This window comes from Anolis sagrei, chromosome X (genome assembly GCF_037176765.1).
Source record: "Anolis sagrei isolate rAnoSag1 chromosome X, rAnoSag1.mat, whole genome shotgun sequence".
NCBI classification, from domain to species: Eukaryota; Metazoa; Chordata; class Lepidosauria; order Squamata; family Dactyloidae; genus Anolis; species Anolis sagrei.
The window spans coordinates 104,111,194-104,133,122 of NC_090034.1; the positions used below are offsets into that span (position 1 = coordinate 104,111,194).

The 21,929-nt window shown below is 44.3% G+C and overlaps 1 protein-coding gene across 1 annotated transcript in view; it reads right to left on the bottom strand.

Moving 5' to 3' along the window:
• Window positions 1-21,929, bottom strand: part of LOC132781311 (delta-like protein C) — a 79,626-nt gene that overhangs the window by 11,947 nt on the left and 45,750 nt on the right. Inside the window, exons 6-8 of the mRNA XM_067461066.1 lie at window positions 13,150-13,366; window positions 7,837-8,485; window positions 2,934-3,048 (exon numbers count right to left, since the gene is read on the bottom strand). Of these exons, the coding sequence (XP_067317167.1) occupies window positions 2,934-3,048; window positions 7,837-8,485; window positions 13,150-13,366 (981 nt within the window). The remainder of the gene's footprint in view (window positions 1-2,933; window positions 3,049-7,836; window positions 8,486-13,149; window positions 13,367-21,929) is intronic.

A 21,929-nucleotide genomic window follows, 5' to 3' on the forward strand; every position in this document is an offset into this window, starting at 1 on the left:
AGTAGTTCGCGCGCATACCGCAACGAGCGCGTGCGTCATGTACCGGCATGCCTCGGGAACAACTGTGCTCAGTTTCCGCTCATTCCGCAACATTCAGGATGTGTATCTGACAGACATTCACTCACTCAGTGGCTGGTGTGAAGTCCAACATGCTGTTCTTCGAGCAATGATAGACTGTGTGCAGCTCCTCTTCCAACTTTTTTCCCTTTTTCAAAAGTTAGTCAACAACCTGAGCCTTTGGGAATCCAGAATCTAAATTTCAAGTTTAATCTCTTGGCTAAAGACCCAAGAAGGGGATAAAATAGGTTAAGATGAAAGGTGTAGTTAGTCCCAAGTCTGCCAAAGAGCTTTACACGAGGGGTATTTTTTAAGTAAGGTCCGTTTTGTTGTAGACACTAGTAGTTCGCACGTATACCACAACAAGCACGTGCGTCGTGTACCAGCATGCCTGGGGAACAACTGTGCTCAGTTTCCGCTCTGTAGCTCACCTGTACGGTTCTGTTCTGTGCTTTAAAAATGTTCAAGACTATCAACTCACCCTCCGCATGTGAGGTTCGCTCAGTGATACGGTTTTTGTCAGCAAGGAACCTGCCTGCTGCAGAAATTCAACAACAGATTTGTGAAGTGTTCGGTGATACTGTTATGAGTGAAAGCGAAGTGCGTAAGTGGGTATGACAATTCAAAGATGGCCGTGACAACGTCCATGATGAGGACTTCTCCGGTCGCCCTTCTTTGATTACAGATGATTTGGTGGCTTCAGTCGAAGCAAGGATTCGTGAGAACAGGTGCTTCACAATAATAGGTCTCTCAAACGAATTTCCTGACGTGTCAAAATCAGTGCTTTACAACATTGTTTCTGAACACCTAAAGTTTAGGAAACTGTGCTCCCGTTGGGTCCCGAAACTCCTAACAGAGGACCACAAAAACCAAAGATTTGAGTGTGTGATCAAATCAAATTGTCTGTAATCAAAGAAGGGCGACCGGAGCGGTCCTCATCATGGACGTTGTCACGGCCATCTTTGCATTGTCGTACCCACTTACGCACGTTGCTTTCACTCATAACAGTATCACCGTACACTTCACAAATCTGTCTATGAATTTCTGCAGCAAGCAAGTTCCTTGCTGATAAAAACCGTATCACTAAGCGAACCTCACATGCGGAGGGTGAGTTGATAGTCTTAAACATTTTTAAAGCACAGAACAGAACCGTTAGCTACAGAGCGGAAACTGAGCACAGTGGTTTCCGAGGCATGCCGGTATACGACGCATGCGTTCGTTGTGGTATGCGCGCGAACTACTAGTGTCTACAACAAAACGGACCTTACTTAAACAATACCCATTGTATAAAGCTCTTTGGCAGACTTGGGACTAACTACACCTTTCATCTTAACCTATTTTATCCCCTTCTCGGGTCCTTAGCCAAGGGATTAAACTTAAAATTTCGATTCTGGATTCCCAAAGGCTCAGGTTGTTGACTAACTTTTGAAAAAGGGAAAAAAAGTTTGGAAGAGGAGCTCACACAGTATATCATTGCTCGAAGAACCTCGTGTTTGACTTCACACTAGCCACTAAGTGAGTGAATGTCTGTCAGATACACATCCTGAATGGTCTTTGAGAGGATCTATATAACCCTAAGATTATTTACACTGTCACCTTGCTATCTATCTATCTATCTATCTATCTATCTATCTATCTATCTATCTATCTATCTATCTATCTAAATTCTCTCAACCTCATTTCAGACAAACATTGGATATTAATTGCAATATTCACACTGGGAATTGGTGGCCAAACTTTTCCCTTTCTTTGCTTCGAACAAGACTTGTTTCATTAAGGCTTATACAAGACAGGCATAAACTAAAATATTTTATCATTTAAATATCAGCAAAACCGTTTCATGTAATTATATCTGATATACTAGCATTGTTCCGTCTCCCAGGAGCCTGATTTGCCTCACTGTAAAGTTGCTTGAGGTTGCTTCCTCTTGCATTTTCTCCCAGGGCTGCTGCATCTTTGCAAGAGTCCTAAAAGTTAATAGTATCAGAGTCTGCAGGCCTCTTTGCAACCATTGGCTTAGAGAGCAACTCTTTGAGTTTAGGGACCGCCTTTTCTCCCAGGGAAAGATCTCCATTTTAGATTCTCCCCTGCCTTTTCAGTTTGAGGAAAGACTTCAGGCGTGCTGAATGGGAAAACCATTGCAAAAACTACTCTTTGGATAAGTATTAAGCTAAACTGAGACAGTATGTTGTGTTTTGAGCTGTTTTTGAGATAAGCTTAGTTGAGAAGATTGAGTTATATAGAGAAAGAGTCGTAACTGCTTTGTCTCCAGGACTGACCTTAAGTATATGTTTTATGAATTGGTCAGCACACCTGGCCACAAGCAGTGGGGCAAGGTGGACTCATGCTCTGAACCCTCCTTGAATGCACTGGCGTACACATTTGTATCATTAGCTGCTAGGTTTCATGCCCACAATGGGAGAAGATCCAACTATGACTGGGCCAAAATACCAGCCCCTTCTTGCCTTCCCATCTAAGCTGCAGGGTTCTTACTGTCATCTGTAACCCCCTAAACTACTTAGAGCAGCGGTTCTCAACCTGGGGGTCGCAACCCCCAGGGGGGGTCATTGCTCCATTTTTGGGGGGTCGCGAAGCTGCCTTGGTTGGCCCCGCCCACGCCAAAATGGCTGTTGTTGGGTATTTGTGCCAAATTTGGTACAGTGAATGAAAATACATCCTGCATTTCAGATATTTACATTATGATTCATAACAGTAATGCAATTACAATTAGGAAGTAGCGATAATAATTTTATGGTTGGGGGTCACCACAGCGTGAGGCGCTGTATTAAGGGGTTGCGGCATTAGGAAGGTTGAGAACCACTGACTTAGAGGGCTACAGAATGGGCTGAGTCGAGGAGTGAGTGTATGTCCATTACCTCGGTTGCGTAAATACACTGCTCCATCTGGTCTGGGATGATGTAGATGGGGTGGTAGGTGCCGTCCTTCGGGTATCCAGCGGGAACAGCGGACCGGATGGGCTCAGACTTTTTACTGCAGTGGGAAAAGAAGAAGAAGGTATTAAAAAGTGGCCAGGGACACACAGTTCTTTTCCTTTGAATAAACAAAGGAGAAGAATCTGGTCATGGCAATAGGAAGTCTTCACCAAGGGATCGGTGAATTAAGTTTCAACGTTGAAGCTTTAGTTCGTAAGCTTTGATTGTAGGGGAGACGGTCAACTTCAAACAAGCCACTGGAGATATTCCAGGTAGTCAGAAGCCATCAAATTGAGATGTTGATGCCTGTTGTGGCCAATTTGCATGGTGACATGCTTTTTGCATGATTGGAAGGGGACACTTGATATTTCTGTGACGCCAAGATGACGTAGGGATGATGATGATTGTATGTTGTAGCATGTTCTTTGTTTGCTTGAAACTGGAAACTATAAAAGCCACAGTTCGCGCCTATTTCATTTGCTCTGGTGTTTTTGGGAGTTGACTCCACACCAGGCCCCAGCTGGTAAATAAAATCCGTGCTTTTGAGATCTTCAAACCTCTCTTTGTCTCCTTTCCTGAAATCTTTATAGTTCAAAGTGTCTCTATCCAGTTCAACTTCTTTAAATGTTTTCGCTTAGATGTAACTAAGGTGTCATCTCGACTTGCTGCTTGTCAGCTTCATAGCCGAAGGATGTGGAGAAGTTGCCTAATCCAAGTGTGCTCCTTAGATTCTTGCCTTTTGAAATTGTCCAAGGCTGGATCTTCTTGGTATCACCTGAAATGAATGTCTTCTGCAGGAATGGTTTGGACTCAACAGCTTTGAAGGAGTCAGCCACTTTTAAAGATGCAACTTTTGAAACCTATGCCCAGTTTGTCATTCTTGGGTGGAAAACGTTATGTCAACTCCAGGCAATCTTGGAAAACACTATTCATTGAAGTACATGCATTCTGGCTTCTGCCCATGGCTTGAATCATGGTGTTGGGGTTCAGCCTGTGTGTGAACCTGAACCTGATTCTCTGATTGTATTTTCTGATGCCAATGAAGCTGTTGATTCTGAGGGCAATGTAGAAGATGACGGTTTGTGTAGTGAAACTCCTGCAGCCTTGGAAAGTGAAAGTCCAAATTCCCATGAGAATATTTCAGAGCCAAGCGGTGAAATTTCACTCCCTTTTCCTCCCAGTCTTAGCTCTCCAGAGAATCTGACATCTGGTCTTTCTAATGAGGATAGGAGAGGGCAGATTTGGCAGAGCAGGGGAGAATCTCAAAGTTTACGAAGGTCAGCTAGACTGAGAGAAATGCAAACAAAGCCTGCAGGCATGTCACGTAATAGATTTCTCGGCCTTAAGTACTTCTCGCCTGGATGCATCTTCAGACCAGGCATCGTTCCAGATTCAAGCATCATCCTTGGCAGGTCGCCTGATTCCAGTGGCCTTATTCCGAAGGGGCTTCCTAGTTGCTTCAAGTACGGTTAGTGGATTGCTAACGGGTTCCAGGATTTAGCAGTGTTACTGTGGGTTTTTGATCTTGTTCATGGACATTTCTTGTTGCTGATTTTTACTGTGGCTTTTTACCTTGCATATTTCCTCTATTTTTGTACTCATCTTTCTTCAATAAAAAAGGATTGTTTTTCCTGAAGTCAAGTGTGGTGGATTGTTGTCTGAGGATCCAGTTTCCTGCTCTGGGTTGCAACACATGGGTGACTTCCTTGGAGGAATGAAAACCTTTTGATTTTCCCAGACACCATGGGCGAAATCCACATTGTAATTCCATCAGCAAAGCTCCAGTAAGGCTTCTTTTCTCCTTAATCACCAATCAGTCTTTATATCCTTCTGAACCAAGTTTCTTGAACGGGATTTCAGAGAATGGTGTTGCAGTGGGTCCCATCTTATTTGGAAAAGGAAGGTTGAGAAGATGGTGCTCGGAGACTGTGACAGCATGAGTGGCGCCACCTACGTATAGAACTGTTAGTTGCAAGATTTAAACTGTTGTATCATGCTTAATCCTGCCTTTTTACCTTGCTTATGTATAGTTGGATGGATTGGTTACTTATAGCTGTCAATCAGTACTGTTTGGCTCCACCTCTTCCTGCAGGAGGGGAGTGCTTCTTTTCTTTTCATTCTGCCATCAGAGTTTCTACCAGATGGACGTGAGTAAGAGACTTGACTCTAAAAGACTTCATGTGCTTCATGTTCAGACCAACCTGAACGACACTGGAAGTCTCAAGCGCCTTCAAACTGGTTCTTTTGGCACCAAAGGAAGATCCTGAGTCTTCAAACATAGGCCATCTGAACTGGGGTTATGGTTTGCTCTGGCATTCACAGCCACTGAGGAAAGAGGAAACTTGGAAAGGCTTCTCAGCTTCAAACACCTTGGACCCCGGACTAACTGAGACTGTAACATATATTTTCCTTCACCCCTCTGAAGTTTCCAGCTCATTGCTTTAAAGAAATAACTCTTTGTGATCAATAAAACTTATCTTGAGTTATTTACAGCATTTTGGGTTTTTGGGAGTTCCAGTTTCCTATAGGAGGGCAAGAAGCAATGGGGGAAAGATGCCACATCCATCCCTCCTTCATTAAGACTAATAGCCCCCAGGCGCGATGGCACAGAGTAGTATTTCATCAAAGCTCTTTGCATCATTTCCAATATTAGTATCAGGGAGTTCAGCAGCGTTGAGTCCACCAATCTGTCTCCAGACTTCCACCAGACTAGATGCATGGAGCACTCAAATTGATCAAGCTGTGGGGTCAGAATCCAGGTGACTGACAAGACTCAAGTCCTCCCTGTAGGCAAAGACTTCAGGGTAGCTAGGAGTCAACATGGTACAGTGGTTATGTACTGAATGACAACTCTGGGTACTAGGGCTCAAATTCCTGCATAGTCATGGAAACCCATTAGATACAGTGGAAGACAATGGTAAACTTCATCTGAACAAATCTTGCCAAGGAACCCCTGTGATAGGTTCACCACTACCATAAGTTGTAAACATTTCCCCCAACCCTACTTTAGAGCAATGGAGAGACCTAGCAAAATGCCTTCTAGTATGCCTTGCAAAAGAAAACCCTATAGAAGGTCAGAAATATTAAAAATTAAGTTTCTTTAGTACAAAAGTGTGAGTAAAGCATTGAAAGAGTGAGTAGGCCGAAGTCTGTTAGAATCAGTGGGCCAAAGCTAATGTCGTCCTGAGGAGTGTGAAGTAAACCTCTGTGTGAGAGAAACCTAATGTGAGAAAGCTCCAGTGTGAAGGCTGCTGCGTATAAAGCTACTATGTGTTTGTTTGTTTGTGTTATGGAAGCCTAGTATTATTTTACTACAAAGAAAAGCCTCCTATGGAAAAGATAACATCGGTTGTTCTGGTACAGCTGTACCAGGAGCTCCAATTTTGTTTGCTTTGCATTGAATGTTTGTTTGCAGTCCTAAGTTTCAGGGACTCTGCAGATAGGTGGCTTCTTTTGGCTGCAGTTATAGGGCAAGTCACCTGTCCATCATCGTTAAGTTTGGTCCCGCCCCTTGCTCAGGGCAATTGGGAAGGGAAGGGAGCCATTTTTTAGTTAGTCTCAGCAAGGTTAGTCAATGTACAGGACGTGTGTAAACTTCCCCTGTACAAAAGCTTCAACCTTTAAGAACTCCAGGGAAGCATTCCCACAGCTTTAAGAACTGCAGGGAAGCATCCCCACAGCTTTACGAATTTCCAGGAAAACAGCCCTAAAGACTAAAGAACTTCAGCTGGAGAACACCTACTGCCTTGCTGGTAGGTCCACTCAGCGTTCGAGACGCAGTTCGACCCGGTAGCGGAGCCCACATCAGTAAGGATTAGATTACAGTCAGCCTGGGAGAAGTTAAAAAGGGGGATTTTCCTTTAAAGAAGAAGTTATTGAAGTCAGTTGCCTGTCCTTCGTGGGCAAGATTAGGAATTCACCAGTTGCCAAAGAGCTTGGAATCATTTGCTTAACTTTACTGAAGACAAGAGAAGTTTCTGTTTGATTATTCATTAATAAAAGACTTTGTTGTACTTCTCAAGGCAGCTAAAGACTGTTTGTGGTGGAAACCTCTGAGAACTTCTCCTTGGGCCCCTGGCTTCCTGCTGGGCAAACGTTACACATCCTGTTTTAAAGACAATTAATTACAGGACCAGCACTCGACAGAACATCGGTCTCTGTTTGTTTTTTTTGTCTCTTTAGGCTACTGGTGCTGGATCACGCTGCTGCTAATAAGTTACTATACATTTATGAGGAGGGTCTTGTTAATAAGCCCACTTACCCAACATAGAATTCAAGAGGTTCCAATAAATTGGCAGGTTGTTTGAAGGTACAAACACACCCAAACTAATGTTTACACCACCACCTCTGTTTGGTTATCTCCAGTGCAACAATCAGAGAGATATAAACCCTTTTTCCTAGTTCCAACAGACCTCACTACCTCCGAGGATGCTTGCCACAGATGCAGGCGAAACATCAGGAGAGAATGCCTCTAGAACATGGCCATATAGCCTGAAAAAACCTACAACAACCCAATCAGAGATGGGATTCCTGTTGCAATCCCTCCTTGAACTAAAAATCATTCATGGGAAAATATCCTGCTGCATCCTGATTTATGGAAGAGGAGACCTCCATCAACAGCAGCAGCTGATGCCTAGTACAGTAGGATTTTGCGGAGGGGGGCAGGGTTGTAATCCCTATGTATTTGCTATGCTATTGAATACATAGGACCAAGGATATGAATCTGTCATGGATGCATAACTCTAGGTTGTGGAATCGTAAATTCCAGCCAATGTTTCCCCCTGGTTCTTCAATTCCACATCCATTTCCCAATTACTGGCAAAGAAGACAAGAGGGCAGCACTTACTTCTCCAGCTTTTTGCAGACAGACTCACGGCTCTGGTCCAGCAGCTTCCGCTTGCAGTTGAACTGGTCACTACTGAACCTGGATTCTCTGTTGGACACCTTAAAGCACCCAGGCGGGATTAGGAATCCATCTCTCTCCTTGAAGTTGTTGATGGTTGCCAGGTCATTGCGGACACTGCTTTTGACCGCCTTGTGGCCCTGCCTCATGTGCCGAAGCATTGCCGCGGTGGCACAGGCGGCGAGCACCAACATCATGAGACCCAGAGTAAAGGAAACAGCCAGCGCGACAGGGAAAGGACCTTCGGCCACCCGTTGACTGCTGACGGGGGTTGGGATCTGGACTTTGAATTCACAGTTGGAACCCATGTAGCCTGCCGAACACTCGCAGACGTGGCCAGAGAAGTGGGTATAGCAAGTGCCGCTGTTCAAGCAAGGGCTGGAACCACAGGCATCCATGCGGGTGCTGCAGTCCTTCCCACCGTAACCCAGTGTGCAAGAACAGGTGTAGCTGTTTGGACCATCGATGCAGGTGCCTCCATTGGCACATGGGTTGCCCGCGCAGTCGTCAATGTTCAGCTCACAGAAGGAGCCAACAAAGCCCGGGCGGCATTTGCAGATCATGCTGCGGCCCAGGTCCAAACAGTGGCCGTCTGGAAAAGGAAGGAGAGAAGATTACACAGGATGGTTGGCACACTCTTGGGAACTTCATCAGCTCATTTCTGGTTACCTCCTGCAAGAAGGCAACCACGCACCTCTATTTCTACAGCAGGTTAACTATTTGGACTGAGTTGCAACAAAAATATAACATATCTGAGAATGAGACAAGCAAAAAAAAGTAATCAATTACATCTTAAAGGCAGATAACATACTTACATGGCCTTTCTAAAGAATTTTGGGAGATGTAGTTTTGTGTAGGGGTAGATAGGTACTAAATGTGAAAGGAACTATTTCTAATTGGCAAATTGGTGATTCTACAAAGACAAACAGTCTCCGTGAGGTTTTGAGGCTGAAATCCCTTTATTGCAAGTGTGGCCACACAAGGACAAGAACAGCCAGACAAGTAATATGTCTATCAAAAGGCTGCCTGTGCCATTTGATTTTCCAGTTCATACTTTATACCCTTTTCTCCTTCTGTATCATGAACAGATCATGAACAACGACAACAGATCAGCTTCGATGTAGTGTCTCTATTTACCATGGTCCCAGTTGCAGACACCATGGCGCTCATCAACCAGAGGTTCCCAGAAGACATCACGGCTCTGTTTCACCATTGCCTCACCACCAGCTACTTTCAGTGGGACAATGAATTCTACGAACAGGAAGATGGAGTAGCTATGGGGAGCCCTCTCAGCCCGGTCATAGCTAACTTCTACATGGAACACTTTGAAGAACAAGCCCTGGAGACAGCAACCAAAAAGCCCACGATATGGTTCAGATATGTGGATGACACTTTCACCATTTGGAGCCATGGAGAAGAAGAACTCAACAGGTTCCTGGACCATCTCAACAGCATCCACCCAAACATCCAGTTCACCATGGAAAAAGAAAATGAAGGAAGACTGACTTTTCTAGATATCCTAGTCATCCGCAAACCAGATCAACAATTGGGTCACACCGTTTACAGAAAACCCACACACACAGATAGATATCTACACAAAAACTCCAACCATCACCCAAGTCAAAAAAGAAGCCCCATTAAAGCCTAGGCAGACAGTGCAAGAAGAATCTGCGAACCCCACCTCCTCCAAGATGAACGTGACCACCTCAACTGTGCTCTCCAGGCCAAGGGAGACTCCACCTCAGACATCAGAAGAGCTGCAAGACCACCGAGAAGAAGCCACAAGAGTAAAGATGAAGATCCACCCAGAGGAAAAGCGTTCTTGCCATACATCAAGGGAACCACTGACCTCAGAGGGAAGCTGATGAGGAAACACAACATACAAACTATCTACAGACCCACCAAGAAAATCCAACAAATGCTATGTTCAGCAAAGGACAAGAGGAATCCTCTCACTTCTGCAGGAGTCTACCGTATCCCATGCAGCTGTGGACAAGTCTACAGAGGGACCACCAAACGCAGCAGCATTGCCCAAACACGAATCAAGGAACATGAAAGGCACTGCAGACTACTTCAACCAGAGAAGTCAGCCATAGCAGAGCACCCGATGAACCAACCTGGTCACAGCATATTATTTGAGAACACAGAAATGCTGGACCACACCAACAACCACCATGTCAGACTACACAGAGAAGCCATTGAAATCCACAAGCATGTAGACAATTTCAACAGAAAGGAGGAAACCATGAAAATGAACAAAATCTGGCTACCAGTATTAAAAAAAAACTCTAAAATTGCAACAGCAAAACAGCAGAGAGGAAACAAACAAGGACATCTAATCACCTCTCAACAAAAGTTTGCTCCAGGCACTGTAAGGCCATTATATGCTAATCAAGGTGGTCAGTTGAAACATTCACACCCAGCTCCAGCAGACAAGAGTCCTTTGTCCCACCCTGGTCATTCCACAGATATATAACCCTTTTTCCTAGTTCCAACAGACCTCACTACCTCTGATGATGTTTGCCATAGATGCAGGCGAAACGTCAGGAGAGAATGCCTTTAGAACATGGCCATATAACCTGAAAAAAACTACAACAACCCATTACACAGGGTGGTTGGCACACTCTTGGGAACTTCATCAGCTCATTTTTTGTTACCTCCTGCAAGAAGGCAACCAGGCATCTCTGTTTCTACAGCAGGTTAACTATTTGGAATGAGTTGCAACAAAAATATAACATATCTGAGAATGAGACAAGCAAAAAAATATGTAATTAATTGCATCTTAAAGGCGGATAACATACTTACATGGCCTTTCTAGTGAATTTTGGGAGCTGTAGTTTTGTGTAGGGGTAGATAGGTACTAAATGGACAGCTCTCACAATGGATCTTAAGGCTGTTTTGCTTAAGAAAAAGATGTGGCAGCTGGTAGTACATAGATGGCAAAAGGAGAGAAATGTGAAGACCATGGATGTGGGGAATCTTTCCCCCCATTCTTTCGTACCTAAAGCTAGGATTATCCACTGAAGCTAAACAACAGGAGATTGCAAAGAATCAGAATGGGGGACACCTGGCTCGATAGCAGTACATGTGAAAAAGATCTTGGAGTTCTTGTGGACAGGAAGGTGAACATGAACCAACAATGCGATACGACAATTTAAAAAGCCAATGGGATTTTGGCCTGCATAAATAGGAGCCTAGTGCCTAGATCCAGGGAAGTCATGCTACCCCTCCGTGGATCTGTAACTGGTTAAGCGAACGAACTCAGGGGGTGATTCTCCCCAATGCTTTTTCCTCTTAATCCTGGAAAAAAGTGAGGAGTGGAGTGCCAGAAGTAGGGTTCCGTCCTGGGCCCAGTTCTGTTCAACATCCTTATTGACTACCTGTACCCGCCACGCTTTGCTGTGGCCAACCTTCCCTCTTTCTATCCTTCTTTTCCTCCTTCCTTCACTCCCTCTTTCCTTCCTTCCTTCCTTCCTTCCTTCCTGTCTTTCCTTCTCTTCTTCCTTCCTTCCCCCTTTTTCTTTCTCTTCTGCTCTCTCTTCCTTCTCTCTTTCCTTCCATCCCTCTTCCTCTACATCTTCCCCCTTCCTTCGCTCCCTCTTTCCTTCCTTTCCTTTTTTCTTTCCTTCTCTAATTTTCCTTCCTTCCCCCTTTTTCTTTCCCTCCCTCTTTCTCTCCTTTCTTCCTTTTCCACCTCTTTCCTTCCTTCCTTCTCTCTTTGCTTCCATGGTTCCTTCTCCCTTTCCCTCCATCTTTCTTCCTTCCCTTTCTCCTTTCCTCTTTCCTTTCCTTTCTCCTTTCCTTTCCTTTCTCCTTTCCTTTCCTTTCTCCTTTTCTTTCCTTTCTCCTTTCCTATCCTTTCTCCTTTCTTTTCCTTTTTCCTTTCTCCTTTCCTTTCTCCTTTCCTTTCCTTTTTCCTTTCTCCTTTTCTTTCTCCCTTCCTTTCCTTTCTCCTTTCCTTTCCTTTCTCCTTTCCTTTCCTTTCTCCTTTTCTTTCCTTTCTCCTTTTCTTTCCTTTCTCCTTTCCTTTCCTTTCCTTTCTCCTTTCCTTTCCTTTTTCCTTTCTCCTTTCCTTTCCCCTTTCCTTTCCTTTCTCCTTTCCTTTCCTTTCTCCTTTCTCCTTCTTTCCTTTTTCCTTTCTCCTTTCCTTTCCCCTTTCCTTTCCTTTCTCCTTTCCTTTCCTTTTTCCTTTCTCCTTTCCTTTCTCCTTTCTCCTTTCTTTTCTCCTTTCCTTTCCTTTCTCCTTTCCTTTCTCCTTTCCTTTCCTTTCCCCTTTCCTTTCCTTTCTCCTTTCCTTTCCTTTCTCCTTTCTCCTTTCCTTTTTCCTTTCTCCTTTCCTTTCCTTTCCCCTTTCCTTTCCTTTCTCCTTTCCTTTCTCCTTTCCTTTCTCCTTTCCTTTCCTTTCCTTTTTCCTTTCTCCTTTCCTTTCTCCTTTCCTTTCCTTTCCTTTCTCCTTTCCTTTCCTTTCCTTTTTCCTTTCCTTTCCTTTCCTTTCCTTTCCTTTCCTTTCCTCCCCTCCCTCTTTCTTCCCTTTTTTCTGTATTGTCATTTAGCTTTTTGTCATTTACCTTTTTGGGGCTTTTTAAGTCCCTTCTGCTATGTTTTTCAGTGGGTTTTTCTTTTAGTGAAGGACATAGATTGCTTTGGCAGGTGTCTTGTGTCCAAATTTGGGGCCAATTCTGTTAATCCCACAAACGAACATTACATTTTTATTTATATAGATTGAGATGAAGAGTTAGAAGGCATCATCATCAAGTTTGCAGATGGGACGACATTGAGAAGGAGAGCCAATACTCCAGAAGACAGGAGCAGAATTCAAAACAATCATAACAGATTAGAGAGATGACTGGCCAAAACTAGCACAATGAAGTTCAACAGGGACAAATGCAAGATACTCCACTTAGGCAGAAAAAATGAGATGCAAAGAGACAGAATGAGGAACACCTGGCTGACAGCAGTACATATGAAGAGGATCTTGGAGTCATCATGGACAGGAAGGTGAACAGGAACCAACAATGCAATGCAGCAGCTAAAAAAAGCCAATGGGATTTTGGCCTGCATCAATAAGAGTCTAGTGCCTAGATCCAGGGAAGACATGCTTTTGCCCTCTATTCCATTCTGCCTTGGTCAGGCCACACCTGGAATCACATTGTGTCCAGTTCTGGGCACCGCAATTGAAGGGAGATAATAATTATAATAAAACTTTATTTATATACTGCTCCATCTCCCCGAGGGGACTCAGAGTGGTTCACTTACTGTTCAAGCAGGGGTTGTTACTACACCGGTCTATCTTCTTCTCGCAATTGGAGCCGTGGTAGTTTACTGGGCAGTGACAACTGTAGCCACCCAAGCGCTTCTCCATGCAAGTCCCGCCATTGAAACACGGTCCGTCGGCACAGGTCATGGCACTGATTTCACAATTCTTGCCGTAGAAGCCTTGAGGACAGCTGCATTTGTAGTCATTCTCCAAGTCCTGCAAAAGAAACAACTAAAATTAGGATTTTTTACCATTTGTGAAAGAGAATGGGACACCAACTGAATTAGGGTTGTCTTGTGTAAGGCCACCTGAAAGGCAATGTCAACCTGGCCCAGAAGCAGTTGGTTGCTCCGTCGGCCAATGAATCTGTGCCATTGATGGATATGAGTTTTCAAGTGTGCTGAACTCGATTCCTAAATGGTTTCCACCTTAGATCCTTTGAAGCAAGCCCCATCACTGGATTATTATCATTATTATTATTATTTAGAACTTTTGTATACCGGTCTTCTCGACCTCCGCAGAGGGACTCAGGCCGGTTCACAACAAAAGATTCATGAACAATAGTTTAAAATCACATCACATAATGCACTAATACAGTGGTTCCCAACCTTCCTAATGCCGCGACCCCTTAATACAGTTCCTCGTGTTGTGGTGACCCCCAACCAGAACCCTAACATTATGAATCACCATGTAAATAATGATCTGCAGGATGCATTTTCATTCACTGCAGCAAATTTGGCACAAATACCCGGTATGCCCAAATTTGAATACTGGTGAGGTTGGCGGGGGGATTGATTTTGCCATTTGGGAGTTGTAGTTGCTGGGATTTATAGTTAACCTGTAAACAAAGAGCATTCTGAACCCCCTCCAACAATGGAATTGAACCAAAGTTGGCACACAGAACTCTTAATGTCCAGCAGAAAATACTGGAAGGGTTTGGTGGGCATTGACCTTGAGTTTGGGAGTTGTAGTTCGTCTACATCCAGAGAGCACTCTAGACTCCAACAATGATAGATCTGGACCAAACTTGGCACGGATACTCCATATGCCCAAATGTGAACACTCGTGGGGTTTTGGGAAAATAGATCTTGAGATTTGGGAGTTGCACTTGCTGGGATTTGTAGTTCACTGTTGTTTTGAACCCCAACAATGATAGAATTGGGCCAAACTTCCCACGCAGAGACCCCCATGACCAACAGAAAATACTGTGTTTTCTGATGGTCTTTGGCAACCCCTTTGACACCCCTTCGCGACCCCTCCAGGTGTCCCGACCCCCAGGTTGAGAAACACTGCACTAATACATAAAATACATTAAAATACAATCAAATAATTACATAAGGCCAAGTCATCAGAATGAAATCACAATTCATCACCATCTATCCGTGTGGTCAAGAGTTATTGACTCACTCATCGAATGCTAAATTCCAGAGCCAAGTTTTCACCAGCTTTCTAAAGGCCAGGAGAGAAGGGGCAGTTCTAATCTCCAGTGGGAGAGAGTTCCAGAGCCGAGGGGCCACCACCGAGAAGGCCCTGTCCCTTGTCCCCACCAGACGGTGGTGGGACCGAGAGCAGGGCCCCTCCAGAAGATCTTAATAACCTTGATGGTTCATAGGGGAGAATCCGTTCGGATAGGTAAATCATCATGAGAACCCGTCATCATGGCTGACCTAATCCTATTTCCAATTTGGCTGCTTGGTGTCAAAGTCACCTCTCTTCTAATTTCCCCCACATTCCCTTTCCCTTGTGCACCTCACCTACTTGGTTTGTAAATCTGATGGAAAATCCTTCCTTTCATTGTCCTGCGAGTATAAAATTGCTTTGGAAAGCAAATTTCAGAGAAATAGGAGGAAAAACCTAACACATTTCATGAAGACCTGTGCAGTCAGCCTTATAGGACCATATCTGGTGGAGTTGGTCTCCTCTTCTTACCTTATGTCCTAATCCAAAATTGCAAATGTTTATTTCTTCATCGTGGTTACAGGTAAGCAACCATTAGTTCACTCTTAAGAAACAGACATTCAACATGGCTTGCATTTTAGTAGAGTGCTATTACTAGCAAATCCTATAAAATATCAACCTATATAGTCTATTAGCAGTTCTCCTGAAGACACTTACCTTAAAACATTGATGTTTTCAATGGAGCAGTTGTAAGAAGGAATAAAAACCCATCCTGCACTTGCAGCTAAGCTTATACATCGTTGCATGTATTTTACCTCCAGGTGAGCCAAATGTGGTGAAGAAGTCCAACTTTTGCAGTGCTTCATTACGATTTAGATTTAGAAAAGCTGAAGTTCATACCTATTTAGTAGGGCTGGGCGGTTTCGTTTCGTAATTTCGTAATTCGTTAAAAATTCGTTATTTTTTGATAACAAAGTGATATTGAACCATTCAGGAGCAACTAAAAAACAAAACGAATTTTTCCAATTCGTTTCGTAATTGTTTCATTATTGATTCGTTATTGATTCGTAAATGTTTCGTTATTATTTCTGCATGTCTGGTGCAAGTTTTAGGGTTGCTGTTTGTTTTCTCAGTGAAAAAAAAATATAATTATCACACCAACAGTCAACAACAGAGGGAGAGGGAAGCTTCAGAAGTTTTTTTAGCGTATTGCGCGATCGCAGCCGCCATTAACGAATCGATTCGTAATCAATTCATAATTGTTTCGTAATTGTTTTGTGATTTCCGAAATTTCGTAAATATCGAACTTTTTTAAAGGAAAATTTCGGAATTCTTTTAAATAACAAAACGCAAAAAACCCCTAAAAATGAATCGAGTTTAGAAACAATTTTTTCCGTGTTTGGACAGCCCTACTATTTAGATGTTATGGACCTTGTGTCATACCTATTTAGACGTTATGGACCTTGTGGTGGTATATATACTCAATATTGGATTCTTTTTCAGCTTTCAATCCAAGCTGCCAAGCCTAATAGGTCTTGAACAGACCTGGGCAAACTTCATTCTTCTAGGTGTTTTGGACTTCCACAATTCCTACCAACCTCAGGCCCCTTCCTTTTCTGCTTAAGCAGCTGAGGGGGGAAAGGAAGGGGCCTGAGGCTGTTAGGAATTGTGGGAGTTGAAGTCCAAAACATCTGAAGGGATGACGTTTCTCCAGGCATGGTCTTGACATTGCTTGTGGTTGGTCTTGAAGGCAACGTTGTCTGTAGACATTTCCTAGGTCATGTGGCCGGTATGACCACATGGAGTGCCGTTACCTTCCCACTGGAGCGGCAACTATTGATCTACTCATATTTGCATGTTTTTGAACTGCTAAGCTGGGGTGAACAGTGGGAGCTCATCTTGTTTCCCACAAACTGCTGAACTTTCAATCAAGAAGTCCATCAGCTCAACAGTTTAACCCACTGCACCACCAGGGCAAATGAAGTCTAAATTCTTGTAGAGATTAAGGATGTTGACTACCTTTGAACTACAGGGTTATCTGTTGAAAATGCCAGAAATATATTCTTGCATTTCAAGAAGGAAATCTAAGTTTGCAAAATGACTCTGGGGTAAAGGAATTACATCAGTGGAGGAGATCCAGGTTGGAATTTTAGGGGCCCCCCACATTCGTGATTGGACTTTTTAACCGTGGGTGTATGACAACAGTGAAGAGATTCAGATGAACCCAGCCAGCTAGCACCAAGGAGACTATTATTCCATTGCCTTATTTCATTCCACCTGCAGCCTTTTCCCACCTCCAACCCTCACCTCTAACAGATCAAAAATAACCCCCTAGGGCTGTAAACGTCGGTGGTGAATGAACGTCCTTCAGAGCACTCACTCCTGGTGTGTCATGAAGATGTGCTACTTGCCAGACACTCAGCAGTGTAAACTAAGGTATTCATATGCACAGAGGTAGTTAACACATTCAATTTCACCCAATGCAGTCATATTCAGAACAGTTTCTGAGCCACTCACCACTGAAGTCCAGTGACATTGGAAGGTCCACATGATTCCCACCACTAATATAAATTAAGGACATTGCATTACTTCTTCCAGATACCTCCTGAAATTATCTGTCTTAAGCTGCAAGACAAGGAAGGTACAAAAGATGCTACCTAGGAGAGTGAGAAAATACAGTTCCTATAGACCAGTGGTTCTCAACCTGGGATCCCCAGATGTTTTGAAGGGAACTCTGGCCTACAACTCCCTGAAATCCTAATAGCTGGTAAAATAGCTGGGATTTCTGGGAGTTGTAGGCCAAAAACATCTGGGGATCCCAGGTTGGAAACCACTGCTATAGACGTTATCAAGATGATAGTCTATAGGACTTTATCAGTAGTATTGCTTTAGAGAATCTAAGAGACTTGCCAATAGGTAGTTGGCCAAACCTGGGTAGTTTGGGTAGTTGGCCAAACCTGAAATGTAAACAACCTCTGCCCAAATTTTATGAAGGTGGTGATTTGAAAAGATCTGTTGTATTAATATGTTGTGCAGAGACGAAGTCTAAAAGGCCAAACACCCACAACTGACCCTCAATAAATCTAGTAGGTTTGTATGATTGAAGCCAAGAAGAGTGTTGAGGAACCTTCAGGTCAGTTTCTCCTCCAGGTTCAAAGCATATGCCCATCTCACCACCTTGTGTGTCAGCTGCTGCCAGATTTTGAGTGTTTTCCCATCCCCTCCATGTGCCTTTGAACTGAAATCTTATCCCACGTAAACATAAAGGCACCAATGAGAGGAACAACCTTTCCTTGATAAAGAAGAAGATACTACTAATGGCTAAGTCTGGTCAGCTTTGCAACTGGGCTACTCAAACAAGGAAATTGGCCTGCTTCCCTCCCCGCTCTCAAAATAACCTAATTACCGTAAATCCATTGCTTTGGATAACTTTTAAGGCTGCAAATGTACTCTTAACCCTAATGCTACTTTCTGTGTGGGCTAACTAATTGTGTGAAAAAGATGATAGCTAGCTGGCAACTAGTATTTATTTATCGTGTCATCCGCAACCAGAACATTGTATTACATTTCTAACAGAACAAAACAAACAGATTAAAAAAAAACACACAAATTTTGCAAACTTGGTAGCTGATTAAGTGTCCTTTGACCAGTACCTGGTGTTGCCACAAGAAGGTCCTCCCTTGTGCATGTGGCAGGGCTCAGGTTGCATTGCAGCAGGTGGTCAGTGGTTTGCTCTTCTCCACACTCGCATGTCGTGGACTCCACTTTGTGGCCCCATTTCTTGAGGTTGGCTCTGCATCTCGTGGTGCCAGAGCGCAGTCTGTTCAGCGCCTTACAAGTCGCCCAGTCCTCTGTGTGCCCAGGGGGGAGTCTCTCATCTGGTATCACCCACGGATTGAGGTTCTGGGTTTGGGCCTGCCACTTTTGGACTCTCGCTTGCTGAGGTGTTCCTCAGTGTCTCTGTACCTTTACACCTCTCAACAAAAGATTTTCCCAGGCTCAGCCAGGCCTTCAAATGCTAATGAAGGTGGTCAGTTGAAACATTCACACCTAGCTCCAGCAGAGAAAAGCTCTTTGCCCCACCCAATAGAAAACTATTTCTTGATTTAAGTCGTTGACGTGCTGGCTGATACCCAAACAAGGGATGAGCTGGAGATGTCTCTGCCTTGGTCCTTTCACTATTGGCTGCTACTGCCCGGCGGATGTCAGGTGGTGCAATACCGGCTAAGCAGTGTAATTTCTCCAGTGGTGTAGGGCACAGACACCCTGTGATAATGCGCCATGTCTCATTAAGAGCCACATCCACTGTTTTAGCGTGGTGAGATGTGTTCCACACTGGGCATGCGTACTCAGCAGCAGAGTAGCATAGCGCAAGGGCAGATGTCTTCACTGTATCTGGTTGTGATCCCCAGGTTGTGCCAGTCAGCTTTTGTATGATATTGTTTCTAGCACCTACTTTTTGTTTGATGTTCACGCAGTGTGCATCTAGCGACAGTTCCTTCTTGGATTGGAAAGCAGAAGACATACATTCTTGCTGGGTTGACAGGCCCTTCAATGTTGAGTAGGTATGATAGTAATAACCAAACAGAAGAAATATAAGGCAGTGGACTTTGGGGAAGCAAGGATTCCTCGTAGTTAGGCTTTGGCATTATGTATGCAAATGCTGCAAATTGGGCACAGCAGTGTTCACCCTGAAGAAAATATCAATCATAGAAAAGTTCAGTAAGTGACCCCATTGCATTTATAAAGTTGTTGTCCTAGGGTGCACCAGTGTTGGTCCTGTATGTTAACTAGTTGTAGTGCATTTCCTTGATATCATGGGACTTGCAACTACATAAGTACACTTAGGCTGTGGCTGGAAGTTTTCTTCTTGTGCTACCGGCTGCAGGCCTCAAAAATAATTTTCTTTCACCTCTCAAGGTCTTTCAGGTTCTTGGTTGTGTCAGTTCTAAATGAAAGTCCAGCACCCTCAACAATGACCATTGCCTATGTTCTCAGTCCCACCCATCACCTTAGCCATATTCATTTCAGTTTCAGTTGCCCTCTATTATTCCTTTATGATTCAGAACTTTCTCTGTGGTGGAGGCGCTTTCTTTGGAGGCTTTTAAACAGAGGCTGGATGACCATCTGTCAGGGGTGCTTTGAATGTGGTTTCCTTGCTTCTTGGCAGAATGGGGTTGGACAGGATGGTCCGCGAGGTCTCTTCCAACTCTAGGATTCTGCCCCTTGAGAAAAGCTGGGCTTCTCATTTCCCACTCTTCACAGAAGTTCTCCCACATTCCTCTCTGAATACTGTCAATCCTGTCCTTCCATCCTCAGCTACTTAAGACACAACTGAGCTTCCATTGTTTTCTGATCCCTCCTGCTTCCATCTTTGCAATCTAAACTCCAGCCCTCTCCGTTGGCATCTTTTTGACGTCTTAACATTCCAAATTGTCTTCTTCACTTCTCATCTCTAGCCTCTCAATCCTGTTGATTCTGCTGCTTAGTTTTTCACCTCCTTCCAAATTTGTATTTTCTGATTTTGTCCACCTTCTGTATTCTTTTCCAAGTGAAGCAGAGTGTTTGAGGACCGGGACATCCGTAGGGAGACCGAGGTGCTCGTTTATAAAGCTATTGTCCTCCCAACAAAGATCCATTGCCTAGTCAAAGCCATGGTATTCCCTGTAGTCACCTACGGATGTGAGAGCTGGACCTTAGGGAAGTCCGAGCGAAGGAAGAGAGATGCTTTTGAGCTGTGGTGCTGGAGGAAAGTGCTGAGAGTGGACTGCGAGAAGATCCAACCAGTCCATCCTCCAGGAAATAAAGCCCGACTGCTCACTGGAGGGAAGGAGACTAGAGGGAAAGCGGAAGTCCTTTGGCCACCTCATGAGGAGACAGCAAAGCCTGGAGAAGACAATTATGCTGGGGAAAGTGGAAGGCAAAAGGAAGAGGGGCCGACCAAGGGCAAGATGGATGGATGGCATCCTTGAAGTGACTGGACTGACCTTGAAGGAGCTGGGGGTGGTGACGGCCAACAGGGAGCTCTGGCGTGGGCTGGTCCATGAGGTCATGAAGAGTCGGAGACGACTGAACGAATGAACAACCTTGTCCTCCCAACCCTGCTATATGCCTGTGAGACGTGGACTGTCTACAGACATTACATGCAACTCCTGGAACGATGCCATCAGCATTGCCTCTGAAAAATCCTGCAAATCTCTTGGGAAAACAAGCGGACAACGGTCAGCATACTGGAAGATGCAAAGACCACCAGCATTGAAGCGATGGTCCTCCGCTATCAACTCAGCTGGACCAGCCACGTTGTTCAGATACCTCACCACCTTCTCCCAAAGCTGTTGCTCTACTCCGAACTCAAGAATAGAAAATGGAGTGTTGGTGGGCAAGAGAAGAGATTTAAAGATGGGGTCAAAGCCAACCTTAAAAACTCTGGTATAGACACTAAGAACTGGGAAGTCCTGGCCCTTGAGTGCTCCAGCTGGAGGTCAGCTGTGACCAGCAGTGCTGTAGAATTTGGAGATGCACAATGGAGGGCAAAAGAGAGAAATGTGCCAAGTTCTCCCACATTCCTCTTTGAATACTGTCAATCCTGTCCTCATAGTCAACTAAAGACACAACTGAGCTTCCATTGTTTCTTTTTCTGATCCCTCCTGCTTCCATCTTTGCAATCTGAACTCCAGCCCTCTCAGTTGGCATGTTTTTGATATCTTAACATTACAAATTGTCTTCTTCATTTCTCATCTCTAGCCTCTCATTCCTGTTGATTCTGTTGCTTAGTTTTTCACCTCCTTCCAAATTTGTATTTTCTGATTTTGCCCACCTTCTGTATTCTTTTCCAAGTGAAGCAGAGAGTGTTTGAGGACCGGGACATCCGTAGGGAGACCAAGGTGCTTGTTTATAAAGCTATTCACCTCCCAACCTTGCTATATGCCTGTGAGAGGTGGACTGTCTACAGACATTAAATGCAACTCCTGGAACCATTCCATCAGCATTGCCTCTGAAAAATCCTGCAAAATCTCTTGGGAAAACAACCGGACAAATGTCAGCATGCTGGAAGATGCAAAGACCACCAGCATTGAAGCGATGGTCCTCCGCTATCAACTCCGCTGGATCAGCCACATTGTCCAAATACCCGACCACCATCTCCCAAAGCTGTTGCTCTTTTTGTTGTTCATTCATTCAGTCATTTCCGACTCTTCGTGACCTCATGGACCAGCCCCCACCAGCGCTCCCTGTGGGCCGTCACCACCCCCAGCTCCTTCAAGGTCACTCCAGTCGCTTCAAGGATGCCATCCATCCATCTTGCCCTTGGTCGGCCCCTCTTCCTTTTACCTTCCACTTTCCCCAGCATAATTGTCTTCCCTAAGCTTTGCTGTCTCATTAT